The sequence below is a fragment of the Magallana gigas genome, chromosome 1 (assembly GCF_963853765.1).
Source record: "Magallana gigas chromosome 1, xbMagGiga1.1, whole genome shotgun sequence".
NCBI lineage: Eukaryota > Metazoa > Mollusca > Bivalvia > Ostreida > Ostreidae > Magallana > Magallana gigas.
Window position 1 is genome coordinate 50,775,761 of NC_088853.1, and position 23,417 is coordinate 50,799,177.

The 23,417-nt window shown below is 30.8% G+C and overlaps 1 protein-coding gene across 1 annotated transcript; it reads left to right on the plus strand.

Moving 5' to 3' along the window:
• The first annotated feature begins 271 nt into the window (after nt 1-271).
• LOC136270872 (adhesion G protein-coupled receptor B1-like) lies at nt 272-23,180 on the plus strand. The gene is made up of 26 exons (XM_066069759.1): nt 272-392; nt 2,243-2,338; nt 5,224-5,433; nt 6,590-6,850; nt 7,591-7,725; nt 7,996-8,103; nt 9,206-9,300; nt 9,408-9,602; nt 10,420-10,491; nt 11,697-11,802; nt 11,889-12,026; nt 17,048-17,111; nt 17,294-17,432; nt 17,581-17,633; nt 17,740-17,848; nt 17,939-18,042; nt 18,144-18,246; nt 18,643-18,820; nt 19,460-19,529; nt 19,676-19,742; nt 19,915-20,000; nt 20,325-20,451; nt 20,658-20,699; nt 20,889-21,013; nt 21,282-21,393; nt 21,549-23,180. The coding sequence occupies exons 2-26, from the start codon at nt 2,251-2,253 to the stop codon at nt 21,570-21,572; spliced, it is 2,811 nt and encodes a 936-aa protein (XP_065925831.1). The 5' UTR covers nt 272-392; nt 2,243-2,250; the 3' UTR covers nt 21,573-23,180.
• Nucleotides 23,181-23,417: the final 237 nt, after the last annotated feature.

The window sequence follows — 23,417 nt, forward strand, 5'->3', positions numbered from 1 at the left end:
GTGACATTGTATTTTTGAACATTAATTGGGTCGGTTCATTACTTAATTGCCAATGTTTATGAAACAACTGACTAAAAAGTCGTAAGAAATAAACTGCATTATACAATTGATTGTTTTATATGGTATTACTTGGGAAATATGAAAGCGCTCATAAATGCACCAATCAGTATTTAATAGTCGAACACCATATTTTTACAACATTATATGTACACGTTTCTCATATGTTTTTTTCTTGTTGTGAGTTGATGGCTTATACAGCCCTAATGGTATTGTAAACTCTCACTAAAAGTTTATATTACACCATAAACTGCTTTATAACATCCCTGCTAGATTCGTATAACGGCAGTGGCACGGAGTAGCGTGATGATAGAAGTTTAAAAGAACAGTGTTATGTAAGTACTACTGATGCGATTTTCATGCGTTACTCTGTCTGTACGGTTTGCTTTTGGTACTGTCCAGGTTTATTCTTTAATAGTATTTTTTATTACATTTTTGTACTTATGAATTAAGTTTGCAACAATAATATCAGATTTTTTACAAAGTCAGGTTTGTTCTATTGTTATGATTATTTGGCGATCAAATCAATACACGTCTTTTGATCTAACTATACTTTAAACTATAGAGTTTAAATCAAGTTTTGATAATTAAATGATAGCATTAAGAATTTAGCGAATTAACATATACACTGTTCTTTTCTTTGCTCAATTTTACTGATGTACTATTTTATCTGAACCTTATTAATAAACTATATCGCTGTTATTTGAGCAAGAACAAACATGTGTTAATGATAGAATGGTTTAAGTCTGAGTTTTGTCATGAATGGAAGTAATAGACCTTCATTTCTTCATTTTTTTTACAACATTCATTATGTTCTAATTTACACGTCAGTGCTACAAATCCGATAAAGTTCACAATATCATGTATGAAAAAATGACAATAGCAAACTGTCAACCATCTCAAAAAAAACGAAAAACAAATTTAAAGCAGAGCAACACGGACCTCCAAAAGATAGAGGTTAGATCAGGTGCTATGGAGGACTGAGCATTAGAGATGCTGACCGGTCACACCTGCCATGTGCTCTTTGTCGTAATCGGGGAAGAAACGGAAAAGGCCGTAGACAGTGAGGGAAATAATTATGGTCTAACAATTAGTATGAAAAACGTCGGTCAGCATGCGACCAATTGGAAGATTGTATTTGCTGACAAAGTCGTTGGATCGACAATACTTTACATGTATTTGAATTATCAGTAAAATAAAGCTTAGTATTTATGAAATGGAAAAAAGATAGCTTTGTAAATGAAAAAAAATCTTACGTAACTATACGGAAAGAAATTTCGTATTTATAGTGTTTATGCAGTGTCAGTATACTGCATGTAAGAGAAATTCACGAAGGAAGTACTTAAATTGTATTTTCTGGCTTGAGTTGTGCACTCGTTTGTTGGAGAGTAGTTGTCTTCTTTTTTGCAATTGTGATTCTCGTAGCTAATTACTTTTTATGAGAGCTCTTAAATCTACAGTTCTGAATTGTTCTTTAGAATGGCAAACACTTGTTAACATACTTTGTACAAATATAGAAATGCATCAGGAATTTAAAGACAAAAAAAGTAAATCAGGATATAATGTTCATTAAAGTGCAAAAATGAACTGAATAAAGATTTGATATGCATAAATATTTTGCAAAAAGGACAGTTGTTTAATAAATATTAATATATATCTAAGGCTAATCTTAAGACAATAAATGGTAAATGTCAAAAATTAGGATTTGATGGAAGCAGAGTTTTAATGAATCTTTAATTTCATTTAGTTTAGTAAATTGCGCAAACTATGATATATAGATCTACTGTTCCACTTTTGCTTTATTTTTTAACTAATGTTTGCTGGTATTGAAAACCTTAGGCAATCTGGTTCTTTCAGTAGTGTAACCCTAAGTGTTTTTTTTCAATGACGAAATATATAAATGCTCGAAATTATGAATAGGTGTCAAATATTTTATTGTGATCTTAATTATTACTCTGTAGGTATCACTTATAGCCAAATCGTTAACCCATCAAGACTGCAAAGTACACATGTAAAACATAGGAATACATTAAAAATATTTTTTTTATTATCTTTTTTAAGTGAAAGATAGATATAATTAAGAAAATAATTATATTTTCTAGGATATTTACGAAGAAATTCAATGTAATTCCCATATCATATATGAGTAGTCACTATTAGTAGTATATCATTTTTATATTTTCAGTTTTAAAAATGATGTTTATTGTTTTTGGCGATCGTCAGAATATGTTTAAGACTATTCTTTGTCTTAACTTTTGTCTTTCATCAACCTTTGCTTACGGTGAGTATCAGTTTTCTTTTTTAATGTGTTTTGTTGTGCTGGTCTATATTCCAGTTATATGCAGTTGAAAGCCGTCGAAAAAGTACATATGAATACTATTTAGACATATACAGGATATGCATTTGACAAGGTACTGGATGATAAGAAATGATGACTGTATTTAAGAACATTAAAAAATTGCGACAAAATTAATCTTTAAAATGGGCATATTTTTTTATTGTGGAAATGGCCATTTTTTAACCCACTTTAACTTTATTTTCTTTTATTAACTCGACAAACCTCGAACCTTGTTGTTTTACATCAATGTATCGAGAAAATATTTAGAGTAACTAACAAAACTCTCTTGATGACCAAAAAAATCTTTTATATCGTACATTTAAAACATTAAAGACAGAAATTAATAAAATGAAATGTTACGTTAACTAAAATATTCATGTGGTAAAGGTGATTTAATGAAACAGGAGACTAAAAACATGTACAATTAATCAATTAAATAGCATGTACTATAATTGTAAATAGTATTTTATTTCTTTCTTTTTTTCTCATTATTTCCGCGGGACAATTATTAAAACAAGAAATTCGTTTCATTTAAATGTCTTGCCACTATGAGATCTGCCATTTGAACTTTAATCTATGACGTCATACCATCTATTCCGGTTTGTTTTATCAACATAGCATCAGTATGATCGAATTTTGGTATTCGCTCTATATGAAACAATATCGATTTGATACCCTTACTTAAACCTTTGACTTTCTACTGCATAACAAACCAACCTCAAACGAAAAAAGTTCGTTGAAATCTTAAAAAGGTTATTGTCAGAAATATCTCCGCGTAGATGTGGAAATTTTCAACAGATACCAAGTATTTTAGAAAATATCTGGCGTCGTTATTTCAGCATGGTGATTCCGACTTTAAAGAATGTATCTTAAGCATCCCGATTACATATAACATACTTATTGAGTTAGCAAAGAACTTGACCTGGAATAGAATTTACTTTTCAACATTGAATGGTAGCAGATTAATAGCTGTTATTTATCTAATAAAAATGCTTATATTTTTGCATACATGCATTTATTCTTTAGATCGGCGTGTGAACCTAAACATTATCAATTTTGTTCTGTCGGATACTTGCGTAAAGAAAGGTCTGAACCAGTGTTTTATTCAGAGCACTGTATTCACTGCATATGTGAAACCAAACCAGAGTAGATGGTGTGACGTCAAAATAATATATTTTTTGGATTTGAATTTCAAAAGAGTTCTACATTATGTCAGTCACCAGTAAATACCATTTCTTTAACTTCATTTGTGCATTAAAAGCTTTATTATTTAATTTATTTTCAAATCAGCATGACTACATTTGATAATTCTAACCATTTTATAATTATAAATAAAATATGTTTTTTTTTTACTTTCCTTCCCCCATGAATGCCCAAATTAATGAAAATATGACAATAACAAACCCTGAACCATCTCAAAACTCCATTAAACGAAATAAGAACTGTATTTTCAATATGAAGTAATTACAATGTTATGTTTTACTTTATGCTTTACTTTACGATATAAATTGCCCCAAGCCTTACTTTTGATATAGTTGAAGTTTTACGTTAATTTATTTCAGTTTAACTGTTATAATAGGTTAATTGCTAAGCAAATCGATCTAATAATCTAATCTAGTATTTTAAGTCAATAATTAAAAAAGATTATTATCAATTACATAACAATTGTTTTGCTGTTCGTCTTTTTCGTAAGATTTTCAATAACGGTAGATAATTTTACTTTCAAGAGTAAGAGTGTATTTTAGGTATTAAGAGTGTCTAACATTTTAATGAGATGATTGGTTTATGCTTTATGCTGTAACACTTAACTATAAATCGTCTACTTGTCTCGTGACAGTATCACTAGTATCTGGGAAGATATAACCTCTCCCTCCCCACCTCTCTCTCTCTCTCTCTCTCTCTCTCTCTCTCTCTCTCTAACTGCCACTTTTAAAATATCCTACCATCATTAATAAAGAAACACATGCCTTAACAACGGGCAAACCCTCTATTGTAAGATTGTATATGTGGTTTCCAAACAGTAAGATGCGCCAGTTAGTTTAGATGGTCATTGGAGGGGGCTGCAAAACGTACTTTATTGATTTAAGTGTTGAAACATAGCATGTTTTTTGTGGTCTGTCATATAGTCATTCGAATCCTTTTAATTCTATTAAGTGTTTTTTTTTATTTTGCTCTATCCCATAACATAGATCAACGTTTGAGTAAAAACTCTTCTAATCATTATGAGCAATCTAATTCAAAAATGACTAAGTCAAATCTCATGCCTTTCTGTCTATCGAAATCATGCATAAGTAGTACCTTACATTTAAGAATTTCTCATGGTTCAATCGTTCTTTTTCGCAAAGCAACGAGTTTGAACGGAATACCTACTCGTTTCAAAGTAACAAGTTTGAACGGAATACCTACTCGTTGCAAAGCAACGAATTTGTTCTTGTTTTAGTCTCAAATGCATAGGTATCCCGTTAAGGGTGATTGTGATCATTCAGTATATGTAGACCAGTCTTCGATTGACAATTTGGGTTTAACTGAAAGACTACTTTACTATGTATTTTTTTTAATTGGATTTAAAATATGGCATATATGTTGTAAATACGTATTAATCGATGATCACCGATAAGTAACCATTGGGGGGGGGGATAAAGTGCAAAAGTGAAAAGTTTATAGATTAAGGTAACAAAAATGTGTTATTTTCATACCATTTTCAATATCTGGGGCATCATGTTAATAAGTATAACAAGGGATGTTGTATGTATGTATCACTATAAAAAATCTGAATATTTCAAGACTTACACGAAATAATGTAATAATTTATTTTTGTTTTTCTTTAGTTAATTTAGCGCTTAGTAGACCAACATATCATTATCCAGAAAGCTTCAATTACAACACAAATTCAAGCAATGCTGTGGATGGGCAGAAGTCGGATTTAGACAGCTTTGGTGGGCAATGCTCACGTACCAATTTAGGACAAAACGCCATCTGGTGGGTTAATCTTACCAGTATTTACAGCATCCATGATATCCGGGTATATTTCCCCAATGGTATGTTTCTGTATATATTGTTGCAAAAACACTTTTAAACACTTTTAAAAACTTAAATGACATGATACCGGTCTTTTTTTTTTGTATCGTTGTTTAACAAGGGCCTTACGCTAGGCGAAGTCTTTGTACATTTTCAACGTTATTCTAATATAATAAAATAATCATGAAAAATATCGTGCGAGTAATTGAGTTTTTAATAAAAGTGTCATAAGGAACATTTTCCAAAATGTTTTTGTTTCAATTTAGCGCTGGGTATAACCTTTCCCAAAATAAACGTGTTTGTTAAAACAGTTACGTATATAAATGAACACTTATGAAAATATAGCTAGAAAACAGTAATCATATAATTTCATCCATGTTTAAAAAAAAAAAACTAAATTGAAATTCATTAAAATAAAACTTGCAGGGTATGCATTTTATATTTTGTTATATTACTACGAGACTCAAATACTTCATGCATTGTACATCAAACTTTTATGTATGGTTTTCTTAGAAAATGAAAATCAATTCTGACAGTTTCATAATTTTGAAATAACTTTTTTTTACCATCGATAAATGTAACTGAAATATAATTTAACTGTGTACAAACATCATACATAACCTCGGACATTGGTTGACTCCTTTTGTACATATGTCAATATAGTTCTGTTTTTTTCGTTTCGATTATTGTAGTGTCTTACATCTTATTGTGAACAGCAAAAAAATGAGGTGAATTTAGATAAGTTTGGATTGAAGAATGCTCGCTGACATGAACTTTGTGATATTTCCCCTTTTTTTAAGAATAAAAATAAACAGGAACACATTTTCTGAAATGCATAAAAAAAAAAGCTGAATAGAATTCCAGTTGATATACAATCAATGATTTTATCTATGAATGTAATAATTCATTACACAAAACATGTGTCCCCTATTTACTTATTTAACAAAAAGTTTTTAAGAAAATTTAGTTTTTGTGCTGTGGATTTTGTTCTAGTGTACATTTCAGACCAATGATAATTACTAGATTACAAGAACTAAGACATTCTAAATACTCATTTAAAAATACATGAGTATAGCAATGGCATGTTCAGAGTTATCTGCAAGAAAGCATTTTAAAAAGAGAAAACATAACAGTCGGTTTTTTTTACAATTTTTAACGCTTAAATTTTCGATATAGATTCAACCTGGGGATATGGGTGGAAAATGCAGGTCTTGGAATTTTCTATATACATCTCAAACACAACCAGCAAATCAGATGGGGTTTTGTGTTATACAGACGACAACTTTACCGTGGACACTTTTCCAGACGTTTTTGATACACAATGTCCCCTGCATGGACAATACGTGATATATTACAACGAGAGACTGTCCAACGTTACCTACCCTACCTACTATGGTCGTTATGTATTCAACTCTCTTTGCGAAGTTGAAGTGTATGGTACGTATTTCATTCGTATAGCAGGATGATTTACAGAAAAGAAAAAAAATATTTCATTTAAAATTGTAACGTTTTACAAATTAAAATTATGAGCCTGGAAAATGTAAATTAGGGTTTCGTGAATAAGTAAATTCAATGGATATCTTTATGCATAGGTTTAAATGATGCATATTTACATGTCTTGTATCTAATCATATGAACCCTCATGCAAAGCTCATTGACGCAGTTATTGCAATTGGGCTGCCATTTTGTTCGGAATGTTGACTTTATCAGTGGGCGTCGACACATGCCTCAACCGCCAAAGAAATTGGTTGAACAAGATGAATAATTACTATTCAAATTTGATTTAGCAATTGGCAGGTTATACTGTTTATAATGTGAACGCAATATAATTGTCGATAGTGAAATCAGCAACAACATTCTATATAATCAGAGTTTTAAACAAAGTGCATACCAGTCAATTATTTGACACAACATAAATACCCCTTATCAACTAATTATTTTGTTACTGTTTGAAGTGTTTAAAATAATATTCTGACTACTTATTTCGTCATTAAAAACAAATTACGTCTTAAATTATCAATTATAAAAAATAGTTCTTCATTAAATTAAATTAATAATCGTTTACTATGTCAATATTCAGAAAAAAAGATCAATATTACTTTATCTTAAACTATTAAGTAATTAAAAACAAACTTAACTTATATAACCAAAATATTTAAAAAATGTTTTTTTCGTAGGGTGTCCTGTACCTGGATACAACGGTGAAGATTGCTACATTTCTTGTTCTGACCCCGATTGTCGCAAAAGTCACGTCAAGACGGGCACCTGTCAGGGCTGTTATTCGAGATATACAGAACATCAATATGAATTGGGTATTTACTTCTCATTTAAATATAAAGTTTGGAAAGAAATAATAACGATATTTGTTATCGTTTTATTATTAATATTTAAAGTTGCTTCAACATTATTGAAAGATTGAGCATTACTGTTTCGTTAAATATTTGTACCTCAACATCGAGGTTTCGTAACATTAAAGATACTTCAACCTAAGATATTGCTAAAGAAGGACTTCATTGTATTCTTAGACTTTTGAAAGTCCGTAACAAAATGAGCTAAAAGTTAATAGATGTATGTGTTTGAAGATCCTAAGGAACTGATGAGTTGCAAAGATGAACAAATAGATGGAATATTATGGAATACCACAATGGCGGGTAAAACTTTAAAAGAGCCGTGTCCTAGATATCAAAAGGGTAGGCAAACTGTTATAAAAAGTTGCATACACTTGTGATTTCTGTGATCGCAAAAACAATAACTGTTTATCTACACGTGAATTGCTACATATATAACTTTTGTAAAACCGTTTGTTTATCGACGTACTCTCTCTCTCTCTCTCTCTCTCTCTCTCTCTCTCTCTCTCTCTCTCTCTCTCTCTCTCTCTCTCTCTCTCTCTATCTCTTTGACTAGAAGATACGTTTTAAAAGATGCATACTTAAGACTTTATTATAAGATTTCTGCTTCATAAATTTATGTTCTTTATTATTCTAGATACATAAAAAATTAACATTTTCGTATTACAAAGAGTATTCAGTTAAATAAACTTACGTAAATTCAATTTACCCCGTTAAAGAATTGGTTAATGATTTGAACTTTTAAAAAAACGAAAATTAGCACCGACTTAAATACAATACCAAACGTTTAGTAAATTATCAAATTGCTTTAGATATCGCACGGACGATCCAAGAGGCATTAGGTCCCTACATCAATTGATAAGCTTTAGTAACTAAAAGATAGTAGTCGAAATCACAACATTTATATACAATGTTAAGAACTATGTACAGTTATGTATAAATATACATTTAAAGTGTATTTCGATACGATCGTTCAAAAAAAATTGGTGTCCTCTCTTTCTCCCCCTCTCTCTCTCTCTTTTTGCTGTTAAGGTTTCCCGCGCACATGCGCAAATTAAAATATAAAAATACAAAAGATAATATTTATTTCTCCTTACACTAAATAATCTTATAACTAAATTCATTCCGATGTCGCACTCGTCATATAACATTCTATTACAGCTTTAAAATTGTTGTTTAACCACATCCTAGAGTAAATGTCCTTATTTTTTCTTTTAAATGTCAACATTTCTCTCTAAATATTACCAGAATCTGGTTGAAATTTAAATTATATCAATTAAAAGGAACCATTTACGTTCTCATTTGCTCTCCTGAATTTTATCGAAAAAATGATAAAATAGAAAAGATATCATGTCCATCTTAAAAAAGTGGTATATGCGAATGTTACTTCTGATAGTATTATTTGTTATGTTTTACTATTCACTAACAAACAAATCTAATCTAGGAGTGGCAACAAGATTTTGTGATGAACATGGAGAATGGGAACCTCCTAACTTTATCAACTGCACCAACGAAGCTTTAGTGAATGCATCGTCACTTGTAAGTTACCTTACATAATGCGTAAACAATGATTTATTACATCATGAGTGTATCAATCATTTTTTATTGTAGTAAAACTCTTTCAATATAAGTTTCGTTTTTTTAAGTTGGAAAGTATCATCGGAAATGAAACACAGGATCAAATTAGAATCCTGGAGACAGTAAACAATACTCTACAACTGATGAAAAATCTCACATCGTCAACAAATGGAATCGGTGCTGGTGATCTGAGTTCGTCTCTGAGCGTTTTAGAGAAGATTGTAACAGTAACCAACACTACAGGATTACCTATCGAAAAAGAGGTCATGTATTGGAATAATCTACGTTATAACCTCTCATCCATTCACCTATTATTAAAAAGTGTTGGACTAGAAATTTGTGAAAAGTCGGCAAAAAACGTTTCCTTCGTTGTCAACCCTGAATAATTGTCTTGAACCTTTTCACTCAAAAGTACTGATTATTTTCTTTGTTAAAGTGATATGATTTTAAAATGTACGTGCACCTCCTGTTTTCTATGCCTGCAGCAAAAACTTAGAACAGTAGAATAAATTTGTAACTAACACGTTCAAAGTAAATTTGTTTGTGATTCTACTTGCTTATTTTATATTCAATGGCAATTCATTGTTCCGTCCTTCTCCTTTTGATTTATTCAATGGAACATGTTCAAAGCACTATGTAAATCTTGCCGAAAGAGTCCGATTAACATGTGTCATAAGAAGCGTTTACTTATAAACTGTTTCACTAAGTCTTGTGTTTCTAAAATATGTAACTAAAATTATCAACAGCAAACTAGTTATGACACAAATATTTGCATATGGCTCTCTTATTTCAGTTCTCTGATTTTAGGTGAAAGATCATTTTATGTTTACCGCAATTTGCACTAAACTTCCATTGTCTTAATTTGTTGATGTATAATGTTCATGTTATGTTTATTAGCGTATACCTGAATAATGCACAGACACAAAAAAGAACAGATATTTCACGGTGTTGGAATATTTAGTGTGTCTTTTAGGATGTCGCAATGTACAGCTTACAATATACACAAAGAATACCGTTCACAATGTCAATTTCCTTATAAATTTAACAGTAACGATATTTATATGTTTTAATTAATTTCAGGTATTTTACGCTGTTATTGATAACATTTTATCGCCCAATAACTCAAACTCTTGGACTACTGTAAGCAAAGAGGTAAATTTACATTATACAATATTGTAATATAAATTAAAAACAAATCATTTGGTATAAAAATTTTAATGAAGTTCTTGTATTTGTGTATTTATTATAAGTTTTCATTACTTAGAAGAGCATACTTGTGGCCTGAAGCACAATCAATCCATCGTTTAATGTCAAACCTGAAAGATTTATTATATTAACCAGCTTAATATTTCGATCATATGTGCATGGTCAACACTTGTTCCAGGTCATTGTACAACACTGATTTTCAGAGTGAGGTGCTACAAAGAATACTAACAGTAGTTCGAATAAACGAACAAAAACATAATATTCAATGTAAATAAGTATTTTGTGTCAAGTATTTTAAATTGTTCTTTTGTTACAGAGTCCAAACATCTCTGAAGCGTACAATATTCATTTTACAAACAATCCAAAACTCTGATTTTAAAAAATTGACAAGTGATAAATTTATCTGAAACTTTAATTTTAACACATAATGTAAGGAAAGTTTAATAATTTAGGTAAGGAAATAAAAGTTAAAATTAACATGGCATGCATCTATCATAAAAGTATAACGCTTCATTGTGGTATATTTACATTCTACTGTGTTTTTCCATTAAATTCCGTGATGTTTAAATGCCTCTAAATGCAACACCTATTCACTGCGTATGAATTTACGAGTAATTTACACAAGTAGTTCTCAAACAGTGATTCCTATGTTATCTGTTAAAAAAACATTGCATGAATGTTGTCAAAACACCATGTTTTATAATTATTCAACAAAAAAGTTGACTTTATTGTTAAAAACAACATTTCAAGAGTTATTTATCATGGATTATATTTTCATGCTCGTCGATCACATCTCAACAGTCTATGTGAAAACCAGTTTGAACCGGTTTTGCAAAACAGCTGTTCTTGCTGTTACTTACTCACTCCCTCCGTGATCTGCACTTTATATCGATTTATTTAAGTAAACAATTGATTTCTTCAGTAAGGGAATGTAAATATAAGCATTAAATGATTTATTTTTGACGTCGTCGTGTCAATAACTGCCGTCAGGTGAGCAAACAAATTATCATAACGCGCTAACGCGCGTTATTCAATTTGTCTGCTCACCTGACGGCAGTTATTGACACGACGACGTCAAAAATAAATCATTCAATGCTATATTATTTGCTCACTTATATAAATTTGTATTTTACAAAATGTGTTACTTTTAGACAGAAAAAGACCCCAGCTTTCTCCTAAAAAATATGGACCGTTTCAGCAAGATTACACTCCAAAACGACAATATTACAACGACTAAATTTTACGGATCTAATTTTGGTAAAAAAAACCCATTTCCTTATCGTTTAGAATTGCCAATACATGAAGAAGAAAAAAACACTGTATAAATTGATGTTTTTATATAGAGCTTGTTATCAACCAAACACAAATCGATGAAACGGGAATACGTTTTCCGAATAAACAGTCAAACAACGTTTCTCAAAACTCAGAAGAAATTTCTACCTCTCTAGAATTACCAAAACAAACATCAAACGCTACAAAAGGTAAAAAACTAATTTTTGTTCGTTATATGCATTTATTGTTATGCAAAAGCAAGATTCAATTCAAGATTTTATAACAATTCAGGCACGTAGCATCGTATATGAAAGGGGGGGGGGGGGCGGCAGACCCATCCAAAAAATCTTGACAAGCAAAAAAAAAGGATTTAAAGTTTCCCAAAATCTTCAAAATCCTAATCCGTTGGGGTGGGGGGGCGTAGTAGATAACTTCAATTTTACTCCTTACACTACTGAATTCAAAATCCACTGATATTCCCAAATATTGACTGACATTGTCTGACATCCACTGTACATTGACTGTACCTCACTGTACATTTCACTGACTTCCACTGTACCCCACTGTACCCCTCTGTACATTTCTACTGAACAGCACTGTATTCCACTGTACACCACTGTACAGTCCTACTGACTTCCACTGTACCCCACTGTACGCCACTGTACAGGGCACTGACCAGCACTGTACCCCACTGTACGCCACTGTACCGGGCACTGACCATCACTGTACCCCACTGTACGGCACTGTACTATTAATTTGAGAAAAAAAATCAGATTTTTAAATCTTCAGTATATTTTTTTTTCGATATTTATTTTTATTATGCTGTATATAGCATAATCATTATGTATACAGATAACTTAAGAGAAGAATGCAACAGGTCGTTAAATTTATTTAATACGTTTTCGTTATTAATAAATGTCTATTGTTATTGAATGTTACGATCATAAAATAATGATAATTTCCCTAGCTATAAGGTGAAAGTATTGAATTTTACATGTTGAATCTGATTATTAAAAAAGTACATGTCATTATGATCATTCTGCCAGTCATTCGAAAATACCCCCCCCCCCCCCCCCCCCCACCAGCAAGGTTACCTAATCATTTCTTATTGATGATATATGATACGCCCTCGTTTAAATGATCGGGTTGTTAATTCTCTGTGTCTCATAAGCTGTGTTTTAGCCGCTAAAAACAGCCAATTAAACACAGAATCCACAAAATATATCCATGCTTGTTTTTTTTTGTACACATGTCCAAATATCATAAGTGGCCGCTTGACTACACAGGTACATTTTGAAGATAGCGTGCGAGTTTCTAGATCATTTGTTAATTAATTTCTTTTGATTAAAATATTTAAATATACATTGCAAATGTCGGGTTTTAATTTTACAAAATAACACCTACTGCGTAATACATTATAAATTTTAAACATAATCAGTTACATACATGTATTAAGCGGTAATTAACTGTATCATTAATTTCAGCAAGAAATAAAAGGAAGGATCAAAATCAAGGAAGGTTGTAACATATTGTAATATGCGTAGCTGTACAGTTTTCTTAATATATGATTTACTTTTAAATGTTTAAGAAATAAGATATATAAAATGCCCTACGCTACACACTTTTTTGTATAATGAGAGAGAGAGAGAGAGAGAGAGAGAGAGATTACAGGTATATCACTTTCTGACAATATTGTATTGGTGTCATTTACAAGCGTACAACTGTTCACAATAAAATCTATGTTGGAAGTGGCGGTTGTGATGCCGTAAGGGGATTTTAACGTGCTTATACCTTTCTGACTCGGGGCCTCAAGTTTTAGCACAAGAAAATTCATGAGAGAGAGAAAGAGAGAGAGAGAGAGATTCATTTATCAGAAATCGATTAGAATAATAAGAAATTGATTGTCTATTAATCTGCTTCTTTTACATATCGATTATTTTTCTTTATGTCTTACGTTTATTTTTGCCAACTAACTCCGTGGTTTTAGAAAAATATCTGCAAACTTTAAGTCGAAAAATGAAATGTAATTATATGGATAATACCAACCCTTCCCTTTTTCCTACCGAATCCACTTGATACCCCTTGCAGTACTGTGTTATGTCGAAACGATTCATGTTAAGCAATCGGTTATAAAAATTAATGCATTTTTTTTTTAAATTTTGACCTCGATTTGTAATCACTATTAAATAGATATAATAAATCCCACTTTTGTGCAAACATTACATGAAACTAGTCCTACATGTAAGTAAATTATAATAATCTTTTAAGACAGATTTTAAATAATTATGATCCTAATGCACCCGGCAACCATAATGATTTTTTTAAATCAAAAGTGAAAATTCAGATTTTTTTGTTTTAACAGTGTATTTCCCCGACGTTTACATCTATTTATTCCTAGGCCCCAACACATATACACAGGTGGTCAGTTTTCACACCTTGACACAGTCACCCGGCCGTGTGTATAGTCTGAGCCTTTCTGTTAGTTCCGGGTTTTTCGTTGTTCCCAGACAGACAAAAGATTTTTTTCTGTAGACATACACAAAGAAGGAGACAGGACACTGTCGATATAAAATATTACTTTTTAACGTTGACTTTCAATGATTAAGAATTTTTAAGACAATCATTGAATAACGAACTTCAAATCATTTGAATCCATGGACATTATCCCGAAACTAAAGATAAATACATACTATAATTTTTTTAATGCCAACATGTAGATTTAGCCGCTGTCAACATTACTACATGTTACCGGTAGTACTTTATTTAAATACTAAAATATTCGTACGTTAGCATGGAGAGAGAGAGAGAGAGAGAGAGAGAGAGAGAGAGAGATTTTATAGAAGATTTGAAATGTTTGCTATGATACAATTTACTGGTTTCAGTAAATGAAAGAAAAAAACAGAAGAAAAAACGAAAGATCGTTTTAAAGGCCGAACTGTTTTACCGGGTGGTAAATCTCAGGTGAGGGCGGGGCTTAATTTCTAGAGGTGTGAAAGCCTCCGGGGCTGGAAGTCTACCTGAGATCGTGAACGCTGCTAATCACTATACACAGGAAGCAAATATTACACAAGATATAAATAATTAGTCAGAATTCGTCATAGTTTGAATATCTTTTTGTTTTAATGACCATACCAAGCGATTTTATACGGAAATGTCGTCCGAGCACGTGTGTAAAGCACAATTAAAAAAATTCAGTAAACTAATTCTGCTTTAAAGATTTAACTCAGTTCATTGTGTTAAGCACTTGACATTGTTTAAGACGTTGATTTTAACAAATATAATTGTATAAGAAAACCATACGATCAGTAAAAATATTCACTTGTTGGTAAAGGCAGCCATTATACGATGACAGCTAATGGAGTTCGTTTTCCATGGAGTGACGTTTTCGTGCAACAAGTTCCAATTGAGTGTATAATCAGTAAATACAGCTTTAATAGCTCATAAGTTTGTTTTAAAAAAGAAAATAAAATTTTGTATGCATGTTTTGGGCTGCATGCTCATTCATCGTCGTGAAATTTATTAGGTCATATACATTCAACATGATTCAAAAATAAATTGCGTATTTTCATTTTCTGAATAATAAAAATATTGTTCTCATTTATCCGACCCTTACACAATTCACTTATTACGGAAAGAGAAAATAAACATGTTTGCCTATTAATTAAGGTGTGGCTTATAATTGAAGAGATGCTAAAATTAAATTGTGATGCAGCAAAAATATTGCGCGGGGGGTGGGGGGGGGGCTTATGTATGCCTTCCTTTGGAGGAGAATAGTTACAACATGAGAGAGAGAGAGAGAGGATTTAAAAATGTTTAACATGTTTAATATCCGACTTGATTTAAATAATAAATTACGTAATATCTTGAACAAGGTGTCAGACTGACAATTTACAAGGTTGAATATTGGGACATTCACACCTTTTGATCTACTGAAAGTATGTATACTATACACAGATACTGACTCGCTGATCTTCCTGTGAAGTAAAACTTCAAAGACATTTTAAAGTCCAGACCAGTTAACTTCTCTCTTTTGAAAAAAAAAATCAGTATGTTGAGCAATATGGTGGATTTTTTTTATCGTTAAAAAAGTTGTCCCTCCTCCACATATATGTTACATTAAAGTTTTAAAATTCAGATAATTTAAAACTACATGTATCTATAAATTGTAATTCATAGTTTTAAATTCTTTTAATTTTTAAACTTTAATGTAACATATATACTAATATTTATTTGACAATATTGATTAAATGAAATTCATTGTAAATAAAAAACCAACAAGATATTTAGTTACTAATACATTGATTTTGAAATATATAAAATTATTTTCCCCTTTTTATTGAATAAGTTGCTATATTTTGTATGATAATTGGATTCCGAGTTTTTAGATAAATACATGCGTGGATCGGAGGATTGGGGGGGGGGGGTCAGAGGATAATTTAATTTTTTTTTAAACTTACATAGTACATGTACAAGTATCCAAAATATGTCTAAGCTCCCCCAGAAAACAAGTATCCCTGCCCTTTCCCTGGAAAGAATTCTGACCGCGCATGTAATTACATATGAACTTAAAGAAATAGAAGCCCATTTTCTCTCTTGTAAGCAATAGGAAAGAATCAAAACACATCCAGATTTTGGTCTCAAATAAAGTAAATATTCAATTCATTGTTTAAACATAATAACTTATAATAAAAACATACTAGGTACAGTGGGTTACAGTGGTGTACAGTATTTGTCAGTACCCTGTACAGTGGTGTACAGTGGGGTACAGTGCTGGTCAGTGCCCCGTACAGTGGTGTACAGTGAGGTACAGTGCTGGTCAGTGGGTAGGTACTGTGCTGTCCAGTGGAGTACAGTGGAGTACAGTGGCTCTGTACAGTGGGGTACAGTGGGATACAGTGTGGTACAGTAGCTCTGTACAGTGGGTGTACAGTGGATTTACAGTAGGGTACAGTGGTTATACAGTAGATGTCAGACAATGTCAGTCAATTTTTGGGAATATCAGTGGATTTTGAATTCAGTAGTGTTATTTCCTTGTTTTCATATCAATTTTTTACACACTCCCAAAAGAGTGGGGGGGGGGGCAACTTCATGATAATTCAATTTTTATATGTAAATTTTCAAACATTTGTTGCCGTTGCTACGTGCCTGCAATTATTGATACTGTAAGAGTATATCAACCAATCTCTCAATGTTTTGTGGGTTTTTTTTATTTATTTATATTTGCTACAAGCGATCAACTATGTTGCTGTTCTATATAAGACAATGTCGGACATTCTGGGATCTGATCCTAACAGGTAAACTGTTAGAACAAGTTTTCAGTTTTCGTTTAAATCTTTATTTAAATCTGTGTAAATCTGACAAATACTGAAACATCTGATTTGATATTATCATAATGCATTTTTTTTTATTTGTTTCGATACTAAACTTGATATATCTTACTTAATATATCTTTTTGGAAATCAATTAAACAAACCAGTAAAGAGTTGAAAGGTAAAGAGGCGAAACAATCTAAGCAAAGATCATTTGTCAATTCCCCAATATTGTCCCTCACGACCCAGACAGACCTAGGAGTGTTAGATCCACCTCTCAATCTAATCTTTGGACACACTGTTAAAGTAAGATGTCAGAAATATATAATTTTGGTTTACAATTGGCATAACGTTATTAGGTACAATTAACTTAAAAATTTCCTATTATTGGCGACGTATGTAAAAGTGCAACTAAAGCTGTTTTTATTATTTGTAACTTTAACTGTTTATTTAGAATAAGTCAACAGAAATGCGCGCTGTATGTGTATCATGGGATTTTAATCTAAAGTAAGTGATTGTGAACAAATTGTTTTCTCTGACTTTAAAATTCAAGTTTTTTTTATACAAAAGTTATAGCAATACGTGGTTCATTTCTAATTCATTTTTTATATAGTAAATGGTCGGAGGAAGGATGCACTGTGAACCAAACAGATCGTCGAGGAACTGTTTGCCATTGCAACCATCTCACAAACTTTGCTATTTTAATGAGACCATACACTCAGGTAAACGCCCTTTGTTTATACAAATAGAGTCAAAGAAATTAAAAATGAAATTTGCTGTTGATATTCCAAGCTATCTTGACTACATTTCAGGTATCAGAAGAAAGTCCATTCTTAAAAACGATGTCACTTGTTGGCGTAGCTCTCTCCATAGCTTTTACGTTTCTTACTTCTTTGATTTACATCCTGACATGGAGGTATGTAAGACTGATTTGTATCATTCATGCACAAATATAACTCCAGCGAGTATACATGTACTACAGAAAATCAAAATCATTTTATTGTATGTAAATTTCAGATATATAAGGAGTGACAAAAACATCATGATGCTGAATATCTGTGGATCGTTAATACTGTCGTATACAATATTTATATCGTCAGTGGAACAGACAGCGAATGAGGTAAAAATCGATTTCTACCTCCTGATAAGTGATAGGTATTTGAGTGTACAATGTAAATATATAACTTCATAATTAAGATACAAACGTAGATCTTACAAAAAAAACATTCAAAATAAATTGATAAAATATACAATGGATTACTTTAAACAGTCATGTTATTTGGTAATCGATATGTGAATATAAATTCTTATACAATAATTATATACATGTAAGTAGGTTTTATTAAGAAAGAAAACAATGAACAAAAAATTCATAATGCATTAAATAATGATGTAAAAATGTACCTAAAATATATTGAAAATTATTGGATTCATATTTGTAAAATAATAATCTGCATACATGTACCGACACTTAGTATATATCTAATCACCGTTGTTTAATTATCTTATATTTCAGGTTGCTTGCGTCGCGATAACGGCCATTATCCACTACCTTTTCTTAGTGACCTTCTTCAGTATGCTTGGGTTAGGTGTATATTACTTCATGAGTATTACAGTGACTTACTATGCCCTGTATGTTGCAAACAACTTCAAGTCTAAATCAAGGGTTCGTTGGTTTCTGGGTGGAATCTGGGGTATGTATTTGAATGAACCTTTCACGAGTTGGATTTAACCTTTTAGATATATTTTCATCGTAAGATATTTCCTTTTGTTTTATTTGAATAAATTTTAAAAAGTCGTATAGACTTTTTAAACATTCGTTTAAGTGACCGATTTTTTTCTTTATTTTATTTTGTTATATCATAATGCGATGAAATTTTTATTTTTATTTTTTTTTGGGGGGGGGGGGGTTGATGGGATAAACTATCATCACAAAAATAAACCCTCACTTGAATTATAACTTCAGACTACATATGCATTCACATAAACAAAATCTTATAAACAGCTGAATAATTCTAATACAATTTCTATGGAATCATTATAAGTTCATGTATCCATAAACAAGTTACATGGACGCATGTTTACGTACTTTTAAAGCACTTGGTTAATTATTTTCTTCAACTTCATACATAATATTGTTAAGATTTCTTCAGTTCATTTGACGCAATTTGAAGGAGGTGGGGGTTAAAGCGATTTAAATTGCCCTTTCAACACGGTATACATTGGTTAAAAAATGAGTCGGGTAGTTGCGTAAAATACCGATATGGAATTAGATGTAAGTATTTAAAAAATAAGGATGATATTCTTTTATTCTTATAGTGGTTATTTTGCAGGTATACCGGTCATTATTACTGCAACAAATCTTGGAGCGTTTTGGGGTAAAAGATACCACCTAAAGTCGTAGTACGCGTATTTTACATAGTATTATCTTTTCAAGAACTAAAGAATGTATCTACTTTTACATACATACTTGAATACAGAATTGATTGCCATAAATATGTTTACCACTGATTCCAGTCGGTAAAGAAATAATTTTGTTAACCTTTTAGCTGCTGGTTGTCCATCGAAAGTGGCTCTCTCTATTTGTTTATCATTCCAGTTTGTCTGATTAGTTTGGTAAGTTCTTGAGCAACAAATTCTACTATTCAGTTTTTCCTTGCACATCAAATTCTTCAAAAGCGTAAAGAAAATTGGAGATTTTTCAGGGCACCGAATTTAAATGTTTCTCATATAATTGAAACTCAATGTTGTTTCACTATAAAAACTAATTGTGTTTTTTTCCCTTCAGATCAACATTCTTATAATTGTTTCACTTTTGAGGGTGTTGTTTGCTTCAAGCATAGTGGCAAGATCTTCCATACAGAGGAAAGCGTCGTGAGTCAAACCAAGAATAATCTTGATATTCATATAATTTGGTTAACTAGCAGTGTAGAAAAAAAAACTTGTTTTATTAGTACCTATGCCGCAACATAATCCGACAATCGAATATCAAACATAAAGTTTAACATAATAAAATAATACTAGTTTTCACAAACATATTGCATGTATCCACAAAATATACAAAATACTTTTAGAAAGTTTGTTTCTTCTCAGCCACAAACCCACTAACATACATGCATAACAAAACATGGAATCGTACATGTTATATTTGTAAAATTCTGATATAAAAAAAATAAAAATATTTTCAATAATTACTAGATCCGGTCTGCGGTCACTCGGAACACTTCTGCCAGTTCTAGGAGTGACTTGGCTGTTCGGAATCCTGGCAGTTAACGATAACGCAGTTGTGTTTCAGTATTTGTTTGTCATAGCAAATTCATTCCAGGTTTGATATCTTTATTATGTTTCTTTCGTGGTTGTTTTTTTTTAACTTTGTTTAATTTGCAGAGGTGTTTGGGGTAGTTGTCTTAGAAAAAAAGAAGTTTTATTTCTTTCTTATTTCTTAAGTTTTATTTTATTTGTTGTTTTAAAAATCAGAATCATGTTTTTACTTACACATTGCCATTTTTATAATAAATATCTATTTTTCAGGGGTTCTTCATTTTTGTTTCACACGTTTTGTTGGACAAAAAGGTCAGCTTTTAAAATTTGTAATAAATTTTATTATGTACCTATACATATATAAAAATGACTATTATTTTTTTTTAAAATCTTAATCTTGATTTAGATATGATCCTTCTTCTTTTTTTATTTCAAAGAAAAATCTATGCGGATTTCATTAAAGTATCTACAGCAAATATTATATTTGCAATTTCTTGTCAGGTGAGGCAAGGCATAGGGAATAGATACCCGAGTTTGAGTACAATATTCAGTTTCGCTGAGCGAGGGACAAAAGAAACTACTATAAGTTCACCAAGCCCGTCGACATCTAAATCAAATGAACCAAAGGTAAGGGAAGAATGTTATTTTACACATGAATATCATTTTGAAATCAAATATGAAATATCAAAAGTATCTATAATTTCTTTTTAAATTAGATTAAAAAATTACATTATCAAGAATTCCTTCAATCAATTTTTAATCGCAAACGATATCATTCTTAGTTTAAGTTTAAGGCTAGCTTTCCAATCATGTGATCTTCTATCTACAATAAATCTTCGAACTTTAAGAGGATCAATCTGGTTGTAACTACTCGAGAAAAAAAATTATTTTTTTGAAAAAGAGTTTGGTTAAAAGATTTTGGCAAACCAAAGAGAAGAAGTCTGAGTTATCAATGTCAGAAAAAACGATGTCTACAAGTTGTCCACAAAGTGTTTCTCATGCAAAAGTAAGACTTAAACGCCAACATTCAAGTTCAGATTCTTTGGAAAAAAATTAAGATAATGATAAACTAAAAATTTGAAGACACTAAAAATGTCACGACTAATTTTATACATTGAGCAAAATTTGCTATATTTTCAATCTTCATATCTTTATTTACAGAGAAATGAAACAAATTCTGATTAAACATCTAATTTGTGAAAGAAAGAGAGAACTGTCGCAGACCCGAGGAAAAGAACAATTTTAACATAAGTTAACTGTAAAATGTTAAATGTACAAATTTTGCTTTTACCTTTTACTCGGATATTTCTCATAGATTAATGTTGCATCCAATAAGGTGGTTTAAATGTATCTTTACGATATATTCCTCATAGTGTATTACTTATCTTAGTATTAATCGTTCGGTATGAGATCTTTTATATACTTATAGTCATATAGAAAGCATATTTACAATTAAGTTCCATTTTCACAATATATCTTTAGTTCGTTGTAAGATGAGATGAAATTTTAAGAACAAGTTATATTATTGTGTCTGCTTTATCAATGCTAACTTCTACTTGCATTATATCTGCAATTTAATTTTTTTTTAAAATACTACATAAGCAATTTATATTCGTTCATCAATGTTATATTTATTTAATTTATATTAATTTAATTACATGATTGCAGAACTTAAGCGTCATGAAGTTCAAAACAGTTATTACCTTCATTGTTGAACATAAACAATACTTTTGAATTTTAAGAAATATATATACCTGACTGTATACATGTACCATAGACAGGTCTTGACTGTTAATCCTATTCTCATTTGATAAACTATTTTATGCAACCTCTTTTATACTGTTGGTTTTTTTCCATTCTTTTGTATTCTTTTTATCATAATATATATATATAATATCTTGTATTTTTTTTTATTTGTAACTCACCAATGCAAAAAGTAGCTTAAAAAAAAAACATATATACATATTGCTTTGATAAATATGTTTGTTTCGTTTAGTGATTTCTTTTTTCACTACATGTATTTTCAAACAGGATGGAAATACCATAGGAAGCATTTTATTTTTCTAAAAATTTATAGGTGAAATACGAAACACAACTGTGAATTAATTCCAGACATTAAACGTAGCTGAAATTTAGAATATCATATAGTCTATACAATATAAGTATAGTAAATATAAGTAAGTAAAAGCAAAATGTTCAAGTTTATGTTGCCCGAAAAAAGAAAAAGCTTATTAATGGGGGGGGGGGATCATCTGCAATCATTAAGAGTTAGTTCAACTTTTTTTTCAGGTGGACAATGCATTGATTTCATTAATTATTGAGTTGTAACAAGACATATTTTACAAAACCTGTCAAATGAATAATGATATACTTTAAACAAGTCTTACAACAAAAGTCTTGAGAAGAAAGCAGAAAAAACAAAATAACCTCGTTGAGCACATGAAACACAGCCATATGAATGTTTCATAAGATTTCTTAATAATCTAAACTATAACAATTATAAGTTATTTTCATTCATTTATTTTTTTGGCCAAAATATATGATATATTGAAGAAGCGCCATTTTTTCTTCCGACGGAAACTTTTGTAACTTGGTTTAAAAGTCTGACAATTTTGCATATGATAGACATTTTTTCCATCACTTCTAAGCAAGCGATGGAGTATCTTTTCTGTTTTTTCTCGAACATAGTTGTTACATTGTAGGATCAAGAAACAGTGCATGGTGAAACTTAAGATAAGGAGTAGATAAACTTTGAATGTCATTGTGAAAAGTACGATTGCTTAAAGACTTCAATAAAATTACTTACGTATGAAAATGTTTAATTTTTGTTTTAAATTCAGCTGATAAAGAAGGATGTTGGTTTGTGTTAAAAGATTTCATCCTTTATTTAAAATTCCAACCCGTTAACTGTACTCTTTACAAGAATTTGTTAACCTTTAACATAATACATTTCTCTAAAAAGATAAACATAACTTTAATTTTATAAGAGGTTCATTTTCTTATCACAGAAGAGCAGAGTAGTCTAGTATT